We start from the raw sequence: 20,723 nt of genomic DNA, 5'->3' as shown, positions 1-20,723 counted from the left end.
GTTAGATGGGAGGGATGTGAGGAAAAAGTGTTCTGGCATCTGCCCTGCAGACAGGTTGGATTTTTCTTGCAGCAATGGTTCCATATGAAATGCATTTGTATACTGGCCCAAATAGTTCATGGGAAAATTGCATTCCTTCTGATGGGTACAGACTTTCTTACCTTTGTTTTTTTTTTGTAGTAATTAAATGTATTTTTTTTTCCCCATGTGAAGCACTCATTGCTTTCTGCTTTCACTCTCCATCTTCAGTGCTGCTCTTTCTCTGTTCTGATTCTTCTCATTTTGTCCTCTACATCAGTAGAGAAAGAAAGAAAATCATCATTATTTTGTTATTGCAAGAGATTTTTACCTTTGCAATAAATAGGGTAAGAGCTGGAGGGGAGTAGAGACACTTCTCCTGTCCTTTGCTCTGTCTTTGCTGCTAGTGTCAGGAGCTGTTCCCAAAGACACTTTTTTCCCAGCAGAGATTAGTTCTTCTGTTTAGATTTCTAATAAGTTCTGGGAACTCAAGGCAGTTCACAGTCAAGATGTTTAGGTGCACCTCTTGGGTATTCATCTTCCCAGCCATTTAGAATGTTAATGAAAACTATGTTCTTTTGTGGCAAAGAATTATCAAAAGTGAATCAATCTGTATTTACCTACCAGCCCATGTGAGATGCTGTAGGTATTGTCTGATGGTATTCTAAAAGAAGAGGGAGATACTGTGACTTCAAACATCATTTTATCATATAAGAACTTCATGTTTGGAACTTCATACTTCAGTAAATGTGGACTTTTTTAAACACTTCTTTTTCAACAGTTTCTATCGCTTTGTTCTGGAACCAGAATTAACTTATGGGATCAACAAGCACCTTCCTTCTGAACCTGTGGCAAAATTCCTTGAATTGCCAGAATCGCCCTTTTTGACTCTAAACATGATCACTCCTGAAAGCTGGTTGGTTGAAGCAGTAAACAGTTCCTGTGATCTAGATAACATTCACTTACAGGATGTAAGTAGTAGTTTGGAAACATTATGAAACTTGTGTTGGACCTTCTACCTCAAGAATAAAATGGAAATTAGTCAGATTTTTCATGTCTGTTTTCCAGAAATATTTTCTGTAGTAACTGATTATTTAGTCAGTTCTTTACCATTTTTCTTTTTTCTTTTTCTTTTTCTTTTTTTTTGCATTTTCTCTTATTTAAAAAATACCAAGTCTTCAAACAAAGAAATGAAACAGGAAAAAATTAGAATGCAGAGTACAAGTAAAAGCAATTTATCTGCTCTGTTTATATGCTCTGAGCTTTGTAGAAATACTGCTTTTTGAGATAAAATAAAGCAATTAAGGGATTCCATGTGTTAGCTGTTTGTCTTTTGTTTTTCTTACCTTTTTGTTAGTAGTAGGATTAACACCTAGGTAAATCTTCAAATACACCTGAATATATGGCTGTTTACTAAGTAGTTTAAAATATATGTGACTCTTTAGTTCACAATTTTTTAATTATATTTTTAATCTCTCAGCTTCGAAGTCACTGGATTTGTTGCAGTCACTAAGCTTATGCAAAATATTGGGGGTGTTTGTTTGACTGTGTCTTTGGAAGGTACATTGTGAAAATAAAGGTTGGGATTTACCTTACAAAAGCTGAGATGCCTCAGCTTGCTCAACAGTCAATAAAGAGAAGGACCCTCCAGACAGTGATTCTTCCTGTTGTTCCTTCCACAGATAAAAGGGACAGTTATAGCAGAATATGAACTGGAATATATCTTGCTCGAAGGACATTGCTTTGATGTGACAACTGGACAACCTCCTCGAGGTTTACAGTTCACTTTGGGAACAAAGAATAATCCTGTCATGGTTGATACTATTGTGATGGCCAACCTGGTAAGTATTAAGTACAGAAATTGTCACCACAGTTTGTCCTGGTTTAATAACTCAGGGTGCACCACAAACTAGAGGGCAGAATTGCACCCTATTACCCCCCTCAACCCTCCCAAGGGAAGACAGAAGAGGAATAAGGAAGAGAGGCTGGAAATTGAAATGTACTGTGACACAGAAAAGGGAGTAACACCTGGGGGAACAGCACAGATCTATAAACTGAAATACAAATATATACAAAACTGATCTTGCTGATGGCAGGAATAGGGGACTGACAATCCCTTGTACTTCAAGTGAGGGGTCCACAGCTCTTCACAGCACCAGATGGAGTTGGATTCTGGGGAGCACGTGGGGAGCTGAAGAAGCTCTGAGCAGCAGCACCAAGGAAGAAGGCACAGGAAGAAAAAGGAGCTGAGCTTTCGGTTCTCCTGGCTTGTACGGAGTATGGCAGGAAGTGGGAGGAAATAGTGGCCTCTCTCTTGTTCTGACCCTCCTGGGTCCTTCAGGGTCCTGAAGACTCTCTCTCTAGTTCCTCTTATAGGTGTCCAGCACCTTACTGGGGCCACTTAAACCGTAACGCAATTGCATGATGTTGGTGAGAATTCTTTGTGAGATTCTTGTTCTTTAAATCTGTTTCTGTGTTGCAAGCTTAGTAACACCAAAAGCAATGGGAGCTTCCTGGAGTTGAGACCTTCTGCAAAAAATGTGCATCTCTGATTTGCTGAGCTTTTCCCTGCTCCCCTTCTGATCCAGTGTAGGTCTGGATATAGCTTAATTTTAGACTCTTATCTAAAGTGCCTGAACCGAGAGCCTGATTGCCTTAAGTAGATGGTAGGAGGTAGTTATAATCAGATAGAGATTCCACTGACAAATATAAGGTATGAATCACATTCTGATTAAAATAACCATCTTTGTTACATAATGATCTAGGAAAAAAAAAAAAGCTCCTATTTTAGGTGCTTCAGTTAAATGCTTAAAGCCTCTTTGGGACAAATCCACACCTGAGAATTCCTTTGGTCATCCAAAGTAATTGTTTGTCATTTCAGCAGTCTGTAGAGCAGATGATCTTGTGACTTCTGAAGTGAAAGACATTTTTTTATTGGCTAAGGTAATTTGATAGGGGAGGATTTTTATTTATAAGATCAATTACCTATCTGCTGTTCTCTGTAAATACTGTATCACAAGGAATAAAATGCTTAATAAGCTCTGATCTTTGTATTTAGTATTTGTGTAAAAATCTGTCTGAACAGTAGATGATATTCAGCATGATGAAACTTCTAATGATTCTTCACATTCCAAAGCTTGCTTTGTCTGGCAGTGTTCTTAAGTTGGGAAGGAGCTGTGTTGACTTGAAAAGTTGTTCCAGGCAAAATTTTCAAGTTTCAAAGAAGCTTTTCAGTTTACAGTCAGTTTAAGAATTTGGTTTTTTACTGCTTGCTCTGTTGCTGTTCTAGGTGGAGATTTTGTGTACAACTCAAATTCAGCTATAAATAAATGAAAAACTAAGGACATTAATCTTGACATACAGCAAAGGTGGCTGTTAATGGCATCACTCTCCTGTTACTTTTAGGGCTAGTATGAGAATAGGTAATGGTTACTAACTTGGGCTGCAGTTCCAAATGTTGGATAATTGATTTTTGTTTATGTACATGGTTGATTCTGAAATGCTGACAGAAGAAGTGCCTGTCTTACCTTTTTTTCATAGGGGTATTTCCAGCTGAAAGCAAACCCAGGTGCTTGGATGCTGAGATTGCGTAAAGGAAGATCTGAAGAAATTTATCAGGTTTTTTCGTAAGTTTTAATAGATGTTTTTGAAATACATTTTAAAAGAATCTGAAAGTGCAATGTATTTTGAAAAGATCTGACAGTGCTGAAGGAAAGTGAGCAAAAAGTAGCATGAAAAAAATAGAACAAGAAGTAAATGATGATTACTTAAAGTTTTAAAGAGATAACTTACTTCCTGGAAGTGTAAGTTGTTGTTTGATTGCTCCATGTTCTCTTCAAGGCATTTGGATATGTTAATAAGTTTAAGCTGATCAGCTAGACTTGATGCTAGCAAAGCCTCTTACAGCTGCCAAACACTTGCCCTGTCAGTTCCACACATGATTGGTGCAGCTGCTTGCACCAAATTCTGTAGAAATATCCCTCATGGTTTTGTTGATTAATATCTGGGCATCCCCAACATACTTAAGGTGCAATTCCAAGATTGTGTCCCCTGGAGCATTTCTAGCTCTCCAGCTGTGTCTTGATCAGCTGGAGGAAGTGCTGTGAATTTTCCTCTTGTAAGTTTTTCAGCCCTCAGGGTGCCTGTGAATGCAGTGTTACTGATAGGTGGCAGCTGTTTTTAACAGAAGTATTACATTAATTTCAGTTCTAGGCTTTTTTCTTCAATTAATTAAGTTTCTTAGTTGTCTAAGTCATCTCAGTATCATTGTGGTTACACCTTCACCTTAGGATATAGAAGGACCCTTCGGTTTTGTACCTTAGCTACATGTTGACTGCACCATATTTCCCTCTCCTGGGAGGAAGTCATGTACATGGAAAGAAGTCATGTTGTATTCCAGCAACTGGCATTTAGTTGCCACCTGTATGGCTCATAGATCTGTAATATCCATGCTCGATTTTCATACGAGGAACATGCCAGCCATCATTCCAACTATTCCTTTCCTTGGAAGAATCATCTTTTTTCATGTTTTATGAGAAAAATGTCTCATGAAGCTTTGGATCTTATCCATTCTACAGGAACAGTATTGTTTTATTTTATTTCAGCTTCAGTAGGGTTTTTTTTGTTTGGGGTTATTTTTTCCTCCCCTCCTTCCTCCGTCCCACTGTAATTCTGTGGGCTGGAACAGGTCTATTTCTTATAAAATATTTATTATTACTTGGAGTTCAGGAACACATAGTTCCATATGATATTTAGTCATCAGCTACTGTTAAAAATGAAATAATTTATTAACATATTTGCTGTTATGGATATTTAGTTATTGCATCAATTTCAGTGTTACTGGAAGATGTGTTGAGGTTGTGGTGAGGCAGGTGTTGGCCTCTTCTCCCCAGGGACCAGCAATAGGACAAGAGAAAATGTGGTCGTGACAGGGGAGGTTCAGATTGGATATGAGGAAAAATTTCTTCACAGAAAGAGTGGTGAGGCACTGGAACAGGCTTCCCAGGGAGGTGATGGAGGCTCTGTCCCTGGAGGTGTTAAAAAAAATAGGTAAACATGGTGTTTCAGGAGACTTGATCTTGAAGGTCTTTTCCAACCTTGATGATTCTAGAAGAAATCTTAAAATAATTCAAAAACAAATCTGCAATGAGCATCTGTAACATGAATAAAATTACAAATACAGAATATTCTCTGCACAGAGAGAGAAGGGACAAGAGGGGACCTGTGTAAGATTCAGCACACTGATTTAAAATTAGAGAATAATGTGATGGACTCAGTTTTGTTTCAGAGAGATTCCCATCTAAAAATGAGTGAATATCCTAGTCTGTAAGTAGCCATTGAGCACATCATCGGGCGACTGGGAATTGAAGTGGAGTAGTCTGTCAGGAAAAGATGCTACAGTGTCATAGTAGGAGGTGTAAGGATGTGAGTGGAGAAACAGATCAATTGGATCTTGAGACCAGTGTTAAATGTCCCAGGTAACTAATGGTGACTGGCATTATTTTCAGTAAGTTGTTAATACTGGGACCAAAATTCATCACACTGAGCACTACGCAGAGTAAAACAGTCGGGGCTCGGTAATGGTGGAGCTGACAGTGAGGGATCTGTGGATTAGATTAAGAGACAAAGCCATGTTGTTATTATTTACAGCCAAAAGAAACACTATGAGACCATTGTAAAGACTTTGGAAAAATCATCTCCTGCAGCAGAGCTGCAGAGCTTGATACAGCATTCAGGATACAGAGATTTTGAGCTACCTGAGTGCCTTAACAGAAAATGTTAATTGTGTAAAGACTTAGGGCAAAAATGGGAACACTGTGCCAGCTGCTGCAATTTCTGCTATCAGCAGTTGGTGTTTGACTCTAGTTTTACTATTTTAGAGGTTTTTAATTACACACTTTATTGCAAGTGGAGATTTGTGCCCTTTTATCTAGAGTGCTCCATATCCCTTTGATAAGAAGACAGTTCTTGGCTGAATGTTCAGATATATGCAATACTGTACAAGTGTGAAAATTAAACTAAATCAGAGAGTAGAAAAATCAAGATAATCCTGAACATTGTTTTGTGCAAGAACCAGCCATCTCTGTGAAACTTAGTAATTACAGGCACTTTTTACATAAATGTATTACATTGAAAATTCAGATAACTATATAAAATGTTGTAATTTTTAGATAAGAAGTATGAAACAGAATTTTAAAATATTTTAATATTTCTGTTTTCTAGGCAAAAAAACCCAAACAAACAAAAAACCAAAACCTAAGAGGTAGCAGGTTACTTTCTTAAACCAATTTTTGGTATGCCTAGCTTTAGCAAGAGGAGAACACATAATGCTGTGGAAAGACAGAAAGGATTGAATGAAATATATGGGGGCTATTGAGGTATAAAAACTATAACATCTGAGCATGATTACACTGTATCAGAGAATGACAGCAACATTTTTCATTCTTGTCACTCAGTGGGCTGCAGTGCAGTTCTGAGATGCCTGAATGGCTTTAGCTGGTGTTCAGTTGGGCAGATGTTCCTGTGGTGCCTTTAGGGCTACAGGAACCAAAGTCAACCAGCTGAAGGCCAATCTTTTCTGTCTCAGCACTGGGTGGAAGCTTCCCTTAGACTTTTTAAAGAAGATTATTTGTAAAAGTACATTTAAAGCTGTCACAAAGCAATTTCTAAGATGTTTTCCCTGTTTGAAAAGTAAAAAGTAGTTTAATATTGGAATGCAATATATACCTGTGTTTTACATAATAACATTCAGCTCTAGATTGCTTCATTTTTTTTCATTGGTTGATAAAATTTCCTGTAAAAATCTGAATTAAAAGTGAGGGCTACCATGGTGTATAATGTCTAGTGACTAATAAAACTCAAAGTTTTTGAATTTAAGATATTAGGTGCAAGTGAAGATATTTTGTTTCTGTACATATCAGCAATACTACACCATATACTCTAATTAAACACAAGTAACAATGCATGTTTTAATGAGCCAGTACATCTGCATGTTTTTTTTTTTCTCCTTACAGACATGAAGGAACAGATTCTGTAGCTGACTTGACAGATGTTATCGTGGTATTAAACAACTTCAGAAGCAAAATTATCAAAGTCCAAGTATGTAAAGAGATACCTTTTTTGTTGTTGTTGGAAGTGTTTCCTTACATGAAATATTATTAATGCTTACATATCTTAAGCTTTATATAATTGGAAGATGTCTATTGAAATACATAATTTAGTTTTTATATAATTAAATAGAGAAGTATGTGCAAATTAATGTAGTTAATTTGATCCAATCAGGTGATACTAAGTGCATGGGAGATTGTTAAATAGCTGCTAAAATAATACAGACATGTACATAAGATGGATAGGATTTATCTCATCTAGCTTAAGATGCCTAGGGTGTAGGCTAGGTGCCTTACACTCCCTCTCTGCTTAGTAGAAAGAGAAGGACAGTGCAAAGGACTGCTCATCCCAGGTCCCATGTGCCTTTAAACCAAAGGGATGACTCTTGAGACAATCAGTTCTCTCCTGTAACTGCGGAGGGGTTTTACATCAAGTCCAGATAACCAAGTGGAAGTTAAAATTAGGTATGTTGAATTCTACCCTGAGCTACCAAATTTGGGTAAATGAAATTGTTACTTTCATTCTTAAAGATATAAAGAAGCACAGCTTATATTAAGGAGAAAGAACCTCCTAGTATTACGTTTTCCACTGTTTTTTAAATAACATTTGGTGTAGGTGTCCTTTGTACACCTAGTTTTAGACATTGGGAAGGAAAAAAAAGTAAACATAAGTACAAAAGGAATCTTTAAAACCACATATACGAGTCTATTCCCCAGTCCTGTAATTTGAAGTTTCCAGAACCTGGAGGAAATGTGTACCTTATTGCAGCATGATGAGCCTGTCTTTAAACCACAGAGAAAGGGTGAAACGTGCCATTTGGGTCAAAATATGAAAATTTTTCTATGTGAGAAGTGGTAAGTATTGAGCTTGCAACTAGAATACATCTGTCATTCCGGTGAGCTGTAGAATCACTTCAGCAATGCCTACGATGTGGCTTCAGAAGCATTAGCTAAAAAGACACATTATTTAGTGTGAGCAGAAATCTGTAAGCATTAGCTGGGCCGTGTCAACATGTGAAATTTATATGGTTAGAACTGGGTAAGTTCAAACATTCAGTGTTTTAGAAGCTACTTGGGTTTCAAAACCAATTAGGTTTCCTTTAGTCAAGGAAATTAAGGTCAGCAAACAAAATAAATTTGGAGCCTTTATTAAGCATCTGGGTAAGACAGCAGAAATGCTTTGGAGACAAGATTTGTCACTTTCTCCTTGTGAAGGGCTTCTGAGAATTAGTTTCCCTTCAGGTAATTTCCATGCGTGGTGCAACACTCTGCTGCCCTTCTTCGTTAGCTGCTGCCAGATAATGGCTGGATCACAAACTCATGAGGGAAGAAAATGAGATACGATTCCCCACACTTTTAGTTACTGTTTGCATAAGAAGTACAGAGGGCTTGAACGTGCTGTTTGATTTATTAATCCCCATTTAATTTTCCATATTTTTCTTCTTATTGCAGTAAGTTCTGTACGTAGTTTAACAGTATGAAATTATATTTCTCCTGTTCACTTTAATGTGGTTCAGTATTTTACTGAAGTAGAAATTGATGTTGGTTCAGCTCTTCCCAGTAAGTACACCATGGTCAGATATCACAACTGAAGTAGTGATTGTTGTCAACTAACATCTCATATTACAGAAATACATTTATTTTAATGACTAGGTACAGAAGAAGCCTGATAAAATGAATGAAGATCTCCTAAGTGATGGAACAACAGGAAAATCCGGAAATCGGGAATCAGCTAGAAGGTAACTGTACTTCAGCTGTGCCAGAGCATGTTCACTGTTCCTCATAGCAAGTAGGTTTCTTACTTGGTAGTGATACAAATCTGTAAAAAAGGCTCCCCAGGGGATTATAATGTAAATAAAAGAGGAGGAAAGACAAGCTATAATACCTTGTACATCTTATTATTTCTTTCCTTTTTAATCTCCCTTTTGCATTTCTAGTCCCTGTTCATTTTCTCCATTGGCATTACTTTTAGTTTCTTGTGGCAGGGAATCGACCTCAGTGTGCCATTCTCAGCCAGTAGTGTGGTACTCAGATGTATCAAAGTGAACATCAAAGCAGGTCGTGGTGCTTGTCTGTTACTAGGTGTAATTTAGGAAACCTCAGGAAGTGGCTTTGTATTTGTCAATAAAATACCTTTTACTTTAAAGTTTGGGGTCTATAAATAATTGTAATAAACATCTGAAGCCTTAAATTTAGAGCTAATAGCATTGTAGTGTTTCTAATTTGCTGTGTACCATAGTACAATTTTGTTTTCAGTTTCTCATAGTGTTGCTCACAATTGGGTTGGCTGTGGATGGTGTGTGGTTCAGGCTGTTTTTTAAAAACTGTTAGTTTCTTTTTTATTAATAAGATACAAATTCCTATTAAATTCTTAGAGATAAGGGTAAAAAATTGTTTCATCTTAGCTTAGAAAAATAATTCTAGGGTTTTATTTCATTAGACTAGTATATCTGTGCTGTGGATCAGAACACGGAGTGATGTATCAGTTTCTAAGACATGTCAACTGTCCTTTCAAGAGCAATTCAGTCGAGTGACCTTTGACCAGTGTGTTTTAGAAACACATTGCCCTGGGTGCTCTGTGAGCATTCTTTCCTTGCAACATTTCAGACACCTTTTTCACAGGAAATATCTCAAAAAGATAATGTTCTCAAGTGTGAAAGTTTGGGTGCTGGCAAAAGTACTTACTGGATTCCTAGTGATTTGATTTCTTAATGTCCAAGAAGAATGAGCTTGGGTCTTCAATCTGGAATTCTGACAACACAATACATTAATCCACCCTTTCAAGGTGATGATCATTTCCAGATCTTCGAGGCTGTTGTTGGGGGGGGGCGGTTAATTTGGAATACATCATTTCCATGCTGGACTCCATCCTCTTTGTAGGAGATACTCATGTTTGCTCTTGGGAAGTCTGATTTGCAGCACAGGTTTTGTTTCTGCAGTATGTTACTAAGTGCTGAGCTGTCATGGCTGGATAATTGCAAAGGCAAAGAACTGAAGGTAATGCCTTCTGAAATAACCAATTCAGGGCTAATTATTTGACTGTCTAAACAACTTAACCCAAGTAATAGTCCATCTCTTTTCCCTGAAAGAAAAAAAGAAATTGCAGTACCTTTGTCTGCAATAAGTATTCGAGATTTACTGTCCAGGTAAAGTCTGATTCCTCCATTGTTCAGGAGAGCATCTTTGGACTATAGTTCAGCTAGTAAGAAAGCAATAATGTCAGCATGCACTGAACTGATGATTTAAGGAGAATGACTTTTTCATCACTATTTTCTCTGTACCCTCAAGACTTTCTGGCCCCAAACAACTGCTTTGAGACTCAAAAGAGTTTTTCCTCCATTTTCAGTAGCCTTGACAATGGTTGTCTGTACCAAAGACTGTTAAACAAGATAAGGAATAGCAGTTCTACTTTACCTAGTAAACAATTAATTCTCAGCACACACATTTCTTGATAGATCCAGGACTGGTTTCTGTTTCAGCTTTATCATCTCTTCTGACAAGGCCTCTTGTGTCTCAAGTACCTGAACATTTTATCTCAGAATCATAGAATGCCAGGTTGGAAGGGACCTCAAGGATCATCTGGTCCAACCTTTTTAGGTAATACTAGAGTTTATATGAGATGACTCAGCACCCTGTCAAGCTGAGACTTAAAACTGTTTATTGAGCTTCTATTGCTGATTTTGTGTTTATCACCATTTATCCATAGGTGAGTTTACCATTGCAATATTAATTAGATTCAGAAAGTTTCAGACTACTATTCTTTAACTCTTAAAAAATTCTTCCTGAAGCCACAGGTCAGGGAAGTGGATGGACATTTCTGGACATTGCAGAATGATGTTAGCTGATGGAATTTTTCATTGACTTGAAGCTTCCTACTTCTAATTGGCTGCATCAAAGGATGTATGTGTGGTGGTCAGTTTTGGCCCCCTCTAAGAAGGTTACAAGGCCAGAAATTTCACTATCCACCAGGTCTAGCCTTTTTTCACAGTGGGCTGTTTCATCAGTGTGCATCAGGCTCAGAGCTTGGCTGGGCTGTCAAAGCCCCTCACCCAATAAAGTTCATTTGTTTTTCCTGTTGATTCAAGGCTGTGGCATGATTTCAGTCTTGCTGGTTGTCTGTCAGCTTCTTCCTGTGTAGGAACTTCCTCTTTGGTATCCCAGAGTGGAAAGTGCTATGAAGTGGGACACATGTGCAAGCACCTCTCTCAAGTCCTTTCACAACTGCACTGCCCTTCTGCAATGGGCTGCTGGTCCTATGTGACCTTACAGGTTAGCTCAGCCATCTTCAGAGCAGCTTGTTCAATTCGGAAGGTCTTCTGTAAAGCTTTGCATCATCAGTGTTTTTAAGATCCTTGCATCAAAACTTGGTTTGCTTATTTCACATCTGCCTTTGTTTGAGTTCTGTTTGATTAAAAATACTGGAGACTGTAGTTGTGCAAGACTGGGAACTGGGTGTTGCTCCTAAAAGATTTTGGTATCACAGGCACATGCAGTGGGAGCAGAAATGTGTGTGTTCAGTTAATGTAGGATGACACTTCTGTTTGTGTGGTTTTTTATTTTTGAGTCTTTACAAGCATAATGGTAATGTAGCAGGTTGTTTTTTTCTGTTGAATGTTTACTTTATAATAATTTGGTGTGTTGTTTTTTTTTTCTTAGATTTTCAGAGGAAATTCCAGCAGAAGAGGAGGAAATGAAAAGTGACATTCTTAACATTTTTTCAGTTGCTTCAGGCCATTTATACGAACGTTTTTTAAGGTAAAGAAAGGTAAAAGGGAAATGAGAATTTCACAATACTCGAAACATTAATCCTGAAACTGAGCAGCTTAAAGAAACTGACGTTTTTGACAAAGTATAAAGAAGAAATTGTCAAACCATAGAAAAGTTGTATACAGTGAGGACTAAATTCATCTCTGTTTGAGAACAAGTGGACTTCATTGAAGTTGTTTCTATTTATGTTTAGTCCAAACCATGGATACTATATGCACATACGGCCTTATTTATCTCAGTGTTCGTGCAAAAAGCAATGATTGCTTTTAGGGAATTCTTCCATTGTACCCTGTCTGTTCACAACCATCTCTGTTACTTTTCTGATTTCAGTACTTGTCTACAGGTGTCAGATTTAGTGACTTTCCTATTCTAAAATGGCATTTCCCCCATTCTTTCATGCATATTTATTTGGAAGGTAGTATTTTGTATGTCTTGATTTTTAATTCTTAGTAGGCTGCTGCAGTGTGAACATCTCCATTTCTTTACTTCAGTCTACAACAACCTTCATAAAGGGAAACACTAGTTTATTTCAAACACCAAAAAATGCCACCGTAGTGAAAACAATTGAACCCAAAACCCGATTCTTGCAGTTATCCGGGGTTTTCTGAAGAGGATCTCAACTTGAACTACACCCTCTCTCTCCCACTGTTTTTCTTTTTAGCAACCTATCAAAATCAATCTTTCTAAAATAAGTGATCTCAGTAGACAAGTTAAGCATTAATCATTATTCTAATTTTGTCAGGCACTTCTCTTAGTATAAAACTTGTTAACAGATCCACTTTTGAAATTGTTCCTTCCAATATTGCTTAACCAATTTGGATCAACTAAGTCCTTCTCAAGGCAGTCTTGAACACATGCTTTTTAAAGCTTTTAATTAGAAATAGACATAAATTTCTGCTTAGAGTGGGTTAAAGAAAATTATACTTGAAAAGTTTCAGCACCTTTTAGGTGCAGTTGAAATGTAATGACCTGTGTGTATTTGTTTGTTTATTATAGACTTATATTTCCACAGAATTATGATGCTTTCCATCCTACGTCATACAAAAACACCAGTTAAATTTTGGTTTCTGAAAAACTATCTCTCCCCAACATTTAAGGTAGGGGAAACATCTTCCTGTTATTCCTTTTTTCTTTAAAATTTTAATTTATTTTTTTTTAATTACAATTGAGTCATTACACAATTCAAGGTAAATTTTCACAGTTGGAAATTATCTCTGAGTGTGTTAAATACCAATAGTTTCAAAAGTCTCCTGTGTAAAGCTCTTCTTTCCTGTAACCCAGAGCCCAGTGGCATCTTACAATAACTTCTGCTAGTCTCCAAGATCTTGAAAGAAATGTTATTTATGTTTGGCTAGCTGAGAATACTTCTAGAACTAAAGAAACATTTTAAAATAATAAATGGTGTAGTCAGTAAGGCCAACGGTGCTGTGGCTGTGTTGCAACATTCCCTCTTTTTCCTTTTGAATCCTGGTGAACTACATACATGTGGAACTAATCGTTTTTTGCTTCTTCCTCTAGGATGTTATTCCTCACATGGCTAACAAGTATGGTTTCAAGTATGAGTTAGTACAGTATAAGTGGCCCCGCTGGCTTCATCAACAGACAGAAAAACAAAGAATTATCTGGGGCTACAAAATCCTTTTTTTGGATGTTCTTTTCCCTCTGGCTGTGGATAAAATAATATTTGTCGATGCTGACCAGGTGAGAAAAAAATAGTGCTGTATGAATGCATGAGGAATTCAGTTAGGCTTCAGCTGATCCCTTTTCACTCTCTGTGGCCAGTTGTACAAGCAGAACCAGTGATGCTGCAGAACATGCAGTGCAGTCATTTCACTTGTCTTCAGCTGTGTAGAAATGAAGAGTCTCACCACATGGAGTTGCCTGTGGAGAGAGAGAGAGAGAGAGAGAGAGAGAGAGAGAGAGAGAGAAAGGCACCTGGGGAGAGAGATGTGGGATCTTAAAGGTGCATTTCATCTAAGGCATATTTGAGTGATTCAGTGTCTGGACCGATGGTGAGAGGGCTTCTCCCCTGCAGGAGTCTGAGGTGACTAGTTTAGACCATCTGAACAACTTCTAGATGGATTAAATTTTTCAGCATTAATCCTGTTGCCGTTTTCCTTAAATTCGTGTGCAGTCTTTCACTCAGAAACAAACACTGTGTAATATGCTGAAAGAGATGTTGTCTCAAACAGAAGAGACATTGAAGAGTCTCTCAGAAGCTTATTAAAAACCTCAGGACAAGTAGTAGGTATTTTGGTCCTTTTCCAAAGCTTGAGAATAAATAAAATTTAGATGTAGCAATGCAGACTGCAACTTTGTGCAATTTCATCTGGAGACAGTCGTAGTACTGGTTGTCTCTCCTAAGCACTGTAGGGTTTTCTCTTTACTCTGAAACACCTAGAAGTTTATTTTTACCACTGATAAATTAGATCAGTGAAGCTTGGTGGAAGAATGATTAATAAAGGACATTTTATAACCTATATTTAAAAGTATTTTACTAGTAGTTACAAAGATTCTTCAGATGATGTAACAGTTCTGGAGTGCCCAAGTTACGTAGCAAAGAGTAAGGGTATTTTTAGTAATTAGATTTTAGTAATCTCAGTAGATTTGGAAAGGTCTGTTCCTGTATGAAGGTATTTAATATTGGGCAGCCTGAAATACTGGTCTATGAATTATCAGTATTTTACTTGTTTTATTTAATTTTCTTAAGTGTGTGTCACAGATGGTCACAGAATAAACACTTTTTTTTTTTCCTTGAACAATAATGTGGTAAATATGATTCCAGTAGGATACTCTTGTCTATAATCCACTGTTTTAGTGTCTCAGGTTGTTTTTTTTTAATTAAGATTACAGTTTGGGAAGCTTGCTGTGATTAACTACCCTCGCACACCTTAAAAAGAGTATTAAATTATAAAAATTAATTATTTTTTTATTTAGATTGTGAGAAGTGACCTAAAAGAACTCAGAGATCTAGATCTAAATGGAGCTCCCTATGGATACACACCTTTCTGTGACAGCCGTAAAGAAATGGATGGTTACCGGTTCTGGAAATCGGGATACTGGGCATCACATCTTGGGAAAAGGAAATACCATATTAGGTAGGATGACTCCTTACACGTTTTTGTGCTGTTTGTGAATTTGATTAAAGTCTGGGTCTTGGAATTGATCACTGAGGCATTCAAAAGCAGTTGCCCTATAGTCATCCTCAGTAAGAGATGAATAAGGCGTGAATTCTGATGCCGTGTTGATTTCACTTCTCTGTTGTAGCTTCAGCCCCTTCATTAACAAAATATTCCTCTAGGATTGAAGCACGTCTGGGGTTCTTGTTATTTGTATTAACGTTATCAAAAAGAAGGTGAAACACACATCTTAATTCTTATTCTTGTCTTTGTAGTGCCTTATATGTTGTGGATCTTAAGAAGTTCAGAAAGATTGCAGCAGGAGACAGGCTTCGGGGCCAGTACCAGGCTCTTAGTCAGGATCCCAACAGTCTCTCAAATCTAGATCAGGTATGTGAGGCTTTAAGCAATTTGGGTTTTATTGTCTTTCTCAATATGCATGGAATGATTTTGTATCTCAGTGTGTATGTTACATAGTTCCGAAACCATTTCTCCTTTCCTGCTGTTGGATCCCGTTTTCAGGTGTGTGTATGGGCACAGTTCAGAAAACTGAACACTAAATGGTGACTCCTTTAAGTAACTGTTTAATATGAAAAAAAAAAAGAGGAAAAAACCATCATTGAGGACTGCTGTCCTTAATTTGTACTTGTTCTATGTGCATTGCTGGTTTTCTAAAGATAATCCTATATTCTGATAATCGTCATTATATCCCTATTTAGCAAGAGCTTTCTCCTACCTTCTTTTTTTCCATGATGAATGTGAATTTACTTTCTGTAAGCTAACTGCTAATGCAGCCAGTGGTTGCTGTATATGGTCACCCTGTGGTGACTGTAGTCTTCATTTATATAATTCCACCAAATTTTAAAACTAGGTGGGCTAAGTCAGGGTGCAAGTCACGAGCATGTAAGTAGATCCCAGGTGTACAAGAAGGTACTTAAATGTATTATTTTCTTCTGTCATAGAGGTGCAGAAGATTGATAATGCAGCTAATCTGATTTCTGCCTGAGCAAAGAATACTTTTTATTTATGTCTGTCTTTGGGGGGAGCTTTGGAAGGCTTCATAAGTCAGATTGCCTCCAGTTTTGTAATTTTCCTTGTGGAATTTCTAAAGCACTAAAGGGTTTTACCTGTCTGTAGCAGCACAGGGATCCCATAGTAGCAAAGCCTACCTCTCTCAGTGCCTGCATTCCACCCCCTTACTCTGCAAGCAAGTTTCTCCCTCTTCAGTATGTACCTGATTGCCACTCGTGTTTTTTTCCAGAAGTAAAACTAAAAGCTGAAGGCAGCAGTTCTTATGATACTGAACAAGGAAAAGCAGAAATACAGCTACCCTACCAACTCATACTAGACTGGACTCAGGGAGTTGGAGTAGCCTTAAGCTGTGACTGTTAAGAGCAAAAGACTGATACAACAGCAAGAGTCAGATTTTCTCTCTCTTTTCTGGACCACAGAAGGAATTATTGGCCCTGTATCACACACGTAGAGAGCCCTGATGTGCCAGAGCTGTGTGCTTTTCAAATGTAGTCTTACACGATGTCTTTCAGAAAGACCTTTAAGGTTCAGAAGCTGGTTTCAGGGCTTCCACTATAATGCTGCTTTTTAGAAATAGTACTTAGTTTGATCTAATGTTCTTAAATATAAATAAATTATACCTTTCCATTTTAATATTCTTATATTTTCAATTACAGCATTAATACATGATAGCACACATTTCTTATAAGCCTGTTGGATCAAATGAAAAACCACTTCAATGCCACCTACCCCTCCCTCAGCACAGCAGTGCTGAGAGCAGACATGAAGGTAGCTGAATCACTGTAGAGTGGAATTGGTTGTATTTGGGAAAGTGAAATATTTCAAAGTAATATTTTCATAGTAATCTGCTTTCTGACTCTATTGATAGGAATCACTTTATCTTTATTGCTACTACTTACACCAAATACAGCAACATTCCTAGAAAGACAAACTACAGTGAAATATATTTACAAGAACACTGGAGAGCTTTTATCTACTGATAAGGAAGCATTATAATAATTTTTTAAATTTTTATTTAAAAAATATGACTGGGGTGCTCTCTGCCTTTCTCAAACAAGAAGCAATCTCAGCTCTTTGCTAATCTGCCAGCATTGCTGCCTTCATGGGAGGTAGTTAAGGTTATGAAAATATAAACCACAAAACAGAAGTAGATAGAGTGGGGAAAAAGTAATTTAAAATGCCAAGGAGAGTAAGTAAATAACTCCTAGGGAGAAAAATTACACACGATAGAAACTAGACTTTCAGTACAGTGTATTTAACTGTACTTTTTAAAGAGAATCACGGAGATGTCTATGTATAGATCACAAAACAAATACTTGACATTAATTTGTACTACTAGCAAATCATTAAAGAATAGATAATTAACCATCTTGCTCTTAAAGAATAAAAATCAGCAGTAAGGAAGGTAAGACTGACTCTTTTGCAGGGAGGCAACGTTTTCATATTTCTCAATGCAGCTGTAGAGGAGTCCCACTTGAAAATAGTGTAGGTTACCTGACTAAATGTGAAAGCAGTTGTATTGTAAATTAAATGGAAGAACAACTTTTAAATGTTATTTCTGAAAGTCTAGAGGACTTCCATTTCACCAATTTACATTTACATATTTTGAATGAAATAGAATTTTGGCACTGACTGTAAAAACAATCTGGTCTTACCCTTGCTCATTTATTTTTCTGATTTATGAATATTTTCCCTTTGATTTTTCTACATTTATTTTAGTGTTTCTGAGGATAAATCACTGCCTTCTGAAAGGATAAAAAACATTTCAATTTTTTTTTTCTTCTGTTTACTTTAAATCATGGAACTAGCAGTTGTCTTTCTACTTTCTACTCCGTATAACAATTTGTAAAATCACAACTTGAAGAGTTAATGTAGTAACTGAGGGATTGTGAAATTTAGGCTGTCAGAGAGCAACAACAGAAAACTAACCAATTATTCTCATGGTGATAAGTCATTTATTTTATCTTCTAAAAATTAATAGATTTTTTAAAAAAATAAAGTCTTTAAGTTAATGTTTAATGTCTTGACTTTCAGTATACTTACATTTGATGTAATTTTCCTGTACTAATGTCTCTATTTGAATTAAATCATATGCCTTTCATAATCCAGCTACTTAGCAAAGTGAATTGGCAAAATAAGATGTGATTAATGCTTATTTGAGTACTGACATTTATGTTTTAAAATATCATGTAGGGGTTGCACATGTGAAGGAGCTTATGACTGATTTACCGCTTTCACCAGTTATTTTTAGCTCTGGCCAGAGTACCTGCACTGTAGGGTCACCTGAGGTTTTTCTCATTTGTAAACCCTGTTTCCTACATTCAGCAAGATACTGGTTCAGAGTTTTCATGATGAGAGTACTTGAATACATAATAAAGATTTTTAAATAACAATAATAATAATAATCTTGTAAGTGGGAAGATAGCCAGAGTAGCAGTTCAATACCTTTTCTTTTTCACTCTCATGTTTCTGGGATCTTTTTTCCCAGAAGTCTAAATTCAGAGTAGTGGCTTTTGAGCTTTTTGTTTTCAGATTTGAGGAATGGAAAGATGGTTGAGTTTTGCTCTAATAATTCCACACAATGTAATTCTGCTCGGTAGTATTCATAGTATGACGTGCAGTCTCTGAACCACACTATCAAACAGTAGTGCTGTTTATATCCAACTAAGGAAGGACAGAAATAAGTACAACAAAAAATTGCTTGAGAAATGAGAGGTGGAAACTGGCCATCCAAATGAGCATGACCAAATTTTGAATCTACTTGAAGAAGAACTAGGTGAGCACTTAGAAGGAAATGTAAGAAGAAGGAAACAGAGATTTGTAGAAATAATAATAGGCAAATATACTCTGCTTTTAAGTATTTGCTTGATAACCAATTACATGAAATTCAATGCTAATGTATGATTTTACAAAATTTGTACAGGATCTTCCCAATAATATGATTCATCAAGTAGCTATTAAGTCTCTCCCTCAGGAATGGCTTTGGTGTGAAACCTGGTGTGATGATGAATCCAAGAAAAAGGCTAAAACAATAGACTTGGTGAGTTGATTCTGAGTTAAATTAGTTTTACAGATTAAAACCTTTGCTGTAATTTCTGTGGCTTTTGAGATGTGTTTGTGATGTCACGGAGGCAGCCTTGCTGGAATGCACTGGGACACAACTTCTCCTAAAATATAGCAACTTTTCTCCTTTCCTCTGAGACCACTCCCACTCGCTCTGTACCAAATGTACAAATATTAAAGCTGTAATCTGTATCCCAAAAATGAAATGTCACTCTCTGTAACTAGACAGGATCGGGGGCGTTGCACACCTGTGCATGTATTTGCCATACCCTGTTTCCATGTGCTGCCAGGTTACTGGAACTCTGAAGTCCTGTTAACTGGGTCTTGTGTGCTGCTGCTGCCCTCCCAACAATGGAGGTTCCTCCAGAACCTGCTGTGTTAGAGGGCATTGTACTGTTGTGGTTTTTTCTGTCCATTTCACCACTATAAACAGGAGATAAAGCACAGCTTAAAAAGCTGAGGAGACAGAAGGAAGTGTCTGTCTTTGGGAACTGAAATACAGCAAATGTTCTTCTATGGGCACATTATCCCCATCCCATTTTTTCCCCCCATTCTCATTTTGTGACAACCCCCCCACACTGCAAGTGATATGTGAGAGACACAAATCTGAAGAAAAAGGACAGCTGGAACCTGGGGCAGATAGTCAGTATGCAGATACTTTTGTTTTCTTTGTGTCTTTACAGTTGCTAAAACAAGGGGGGGGGGTGTGCACTAAAGATGGGTGCTCTCTGTTCAAGAAAGACTGAAATTAAGTTACTAGAGCTCCTCTCAATTCCCTATTATCATGTATCACTTTTTATTGTGACTTCCATTTATGTTATTTTATGGAAGTAATCAATCAATTTTCTAGACAACATTAGGGGAAGCATCACAAACTCAGTAAAAACCTTATCAAAATTCCATTTCAATATGCTGATGAATATCTTTTATCTATCTTAGTAGTCTTGTGCTAGCTGTGCCCCTGCTATCCATAGTCAGGAGCACATGGACAAATAAAAGCATTTACAGTAAAATGTTTTGAGTTATTTAAATAGGGTTTATTTACAATTTGGTTTGTGTGTTGGTTTTGTGTTTGTTTTTTTTTATTATTAACATCAAGGTAGCTGATCTTACACACTGTCCTATGATTAAAGTGTAAAACCTGACAGCGTGATTTTAGTTAAATACCACCTTGGAAGGGTGGTGGAAAGGTGGTATTTTCACACTTGCTTTGTTTTTACATCTCGTTTGTTTTGAACTTTCAGTGCAACAATCCCCAAACCAAAGAACCAAAATTAAAAGCTGCTGCCCGGATAGTTCCCGAATGGGTTGACTATGACTCTGAGATACGAAAGTTAATACAAGAAATTGAAACAGAGAAGAAAAATGTAACATCATTCTTCCAAAAAGGTAATTGACATGCATACTCATCTGTTAGCTTAAAAAAAAAAGCAAAACTAATACAGTTGAAATTAAGATTGGGGTCAGTAGGCACAAATACTGTGTTTGAGCCACAAATATTCCAGAGAGCACATTGGCTTAGACCTCACTAAAAGAGTCTAAAGCTAATGTCTACTAAGCATTAGGTAACTGAGTCTCTATTAAGTTGTCTTTGCATTTCTCACTCTGGGCTCATCTG

At 37.0% G+C, this 20,723-nt stretch overlaps 1 protein-coding gene across 1 annotated transcript in view; it reads left to right on the top strand.

The window, feature by feature from the left end:
- The window catches only part of UGGT2 (UDP-glucose glycoprotein glucosyltransferase 2), an 82,939-nt gene that overhangs the window by 60,403 nt on the left and 1,813 nt on the right, over positions 1 to 20,723 (top strand). Inside the window, exons 27-38 of the mRNA XM_051609031.1 lie at positions 800 to 989; positions 1,701 to 1,859; positions 3,559 to 3,644; positions 7,032 to 7,116; positions 8,778 to 8,863; positions 11,781 to 11,879; positions 12,904 to 12,988; positions 13,410 to 13,592; positions 14,829 to 14,989; positions 15,286 to 15,400; positions 18,966 to 19,082; positions 20,350 to 20,494. Of these exons, the coding sequence (XP_051464991.1) occupies positions 800 to 989; positions 1,701 to 1,859; positions 3,559 to 3,644; positions 7,032 to 7,116; positions 8,778 to 8,863; positions 11,781 to 11,879; positions 12,904 to 12,988; positions 13,410 to 13,592; positions 14,829 to 14,989; positions 15,286 to 15,400; positions 18,966 to 19,082; positions 20,350 to 20,494 (1,511 nt within the window). The remainder of the gene's footprint in view (positions 1 to 799; positions 990 to 1,700; positions 1,860 to 3,558; positions 3,645 to 7,031; positions 7,117 to 8,777; positions 8,864 to 11,780; positions 11,880 to 12,903; positions 12,989 to 13,409; positions 13,593 to 14,828; positions 14,990 to 15,285; positions 15,401 to 18,965; positions 19,083 to 20,349; positions 20,495 to 20,723) is intronic.

This window comes from Apus apus, chromosome 1, assembly GCF_020740795.1.
Source record: "Apus apus isolate bApuApu2 chromosome 1, bApuApu2.pri.cur, whole genome shotgun sequence".
Lineage (NCBI taxonomy): Eukaryota > Metazoa > Chordata > Aves > Apodiformes > Apodidae > Apus > Apus apus.
The sequence above is the reverse complement of the archived record's forward strand: the minus strand, read 5'-3'. Positions and strand labels throughout refer to the sequence as shown.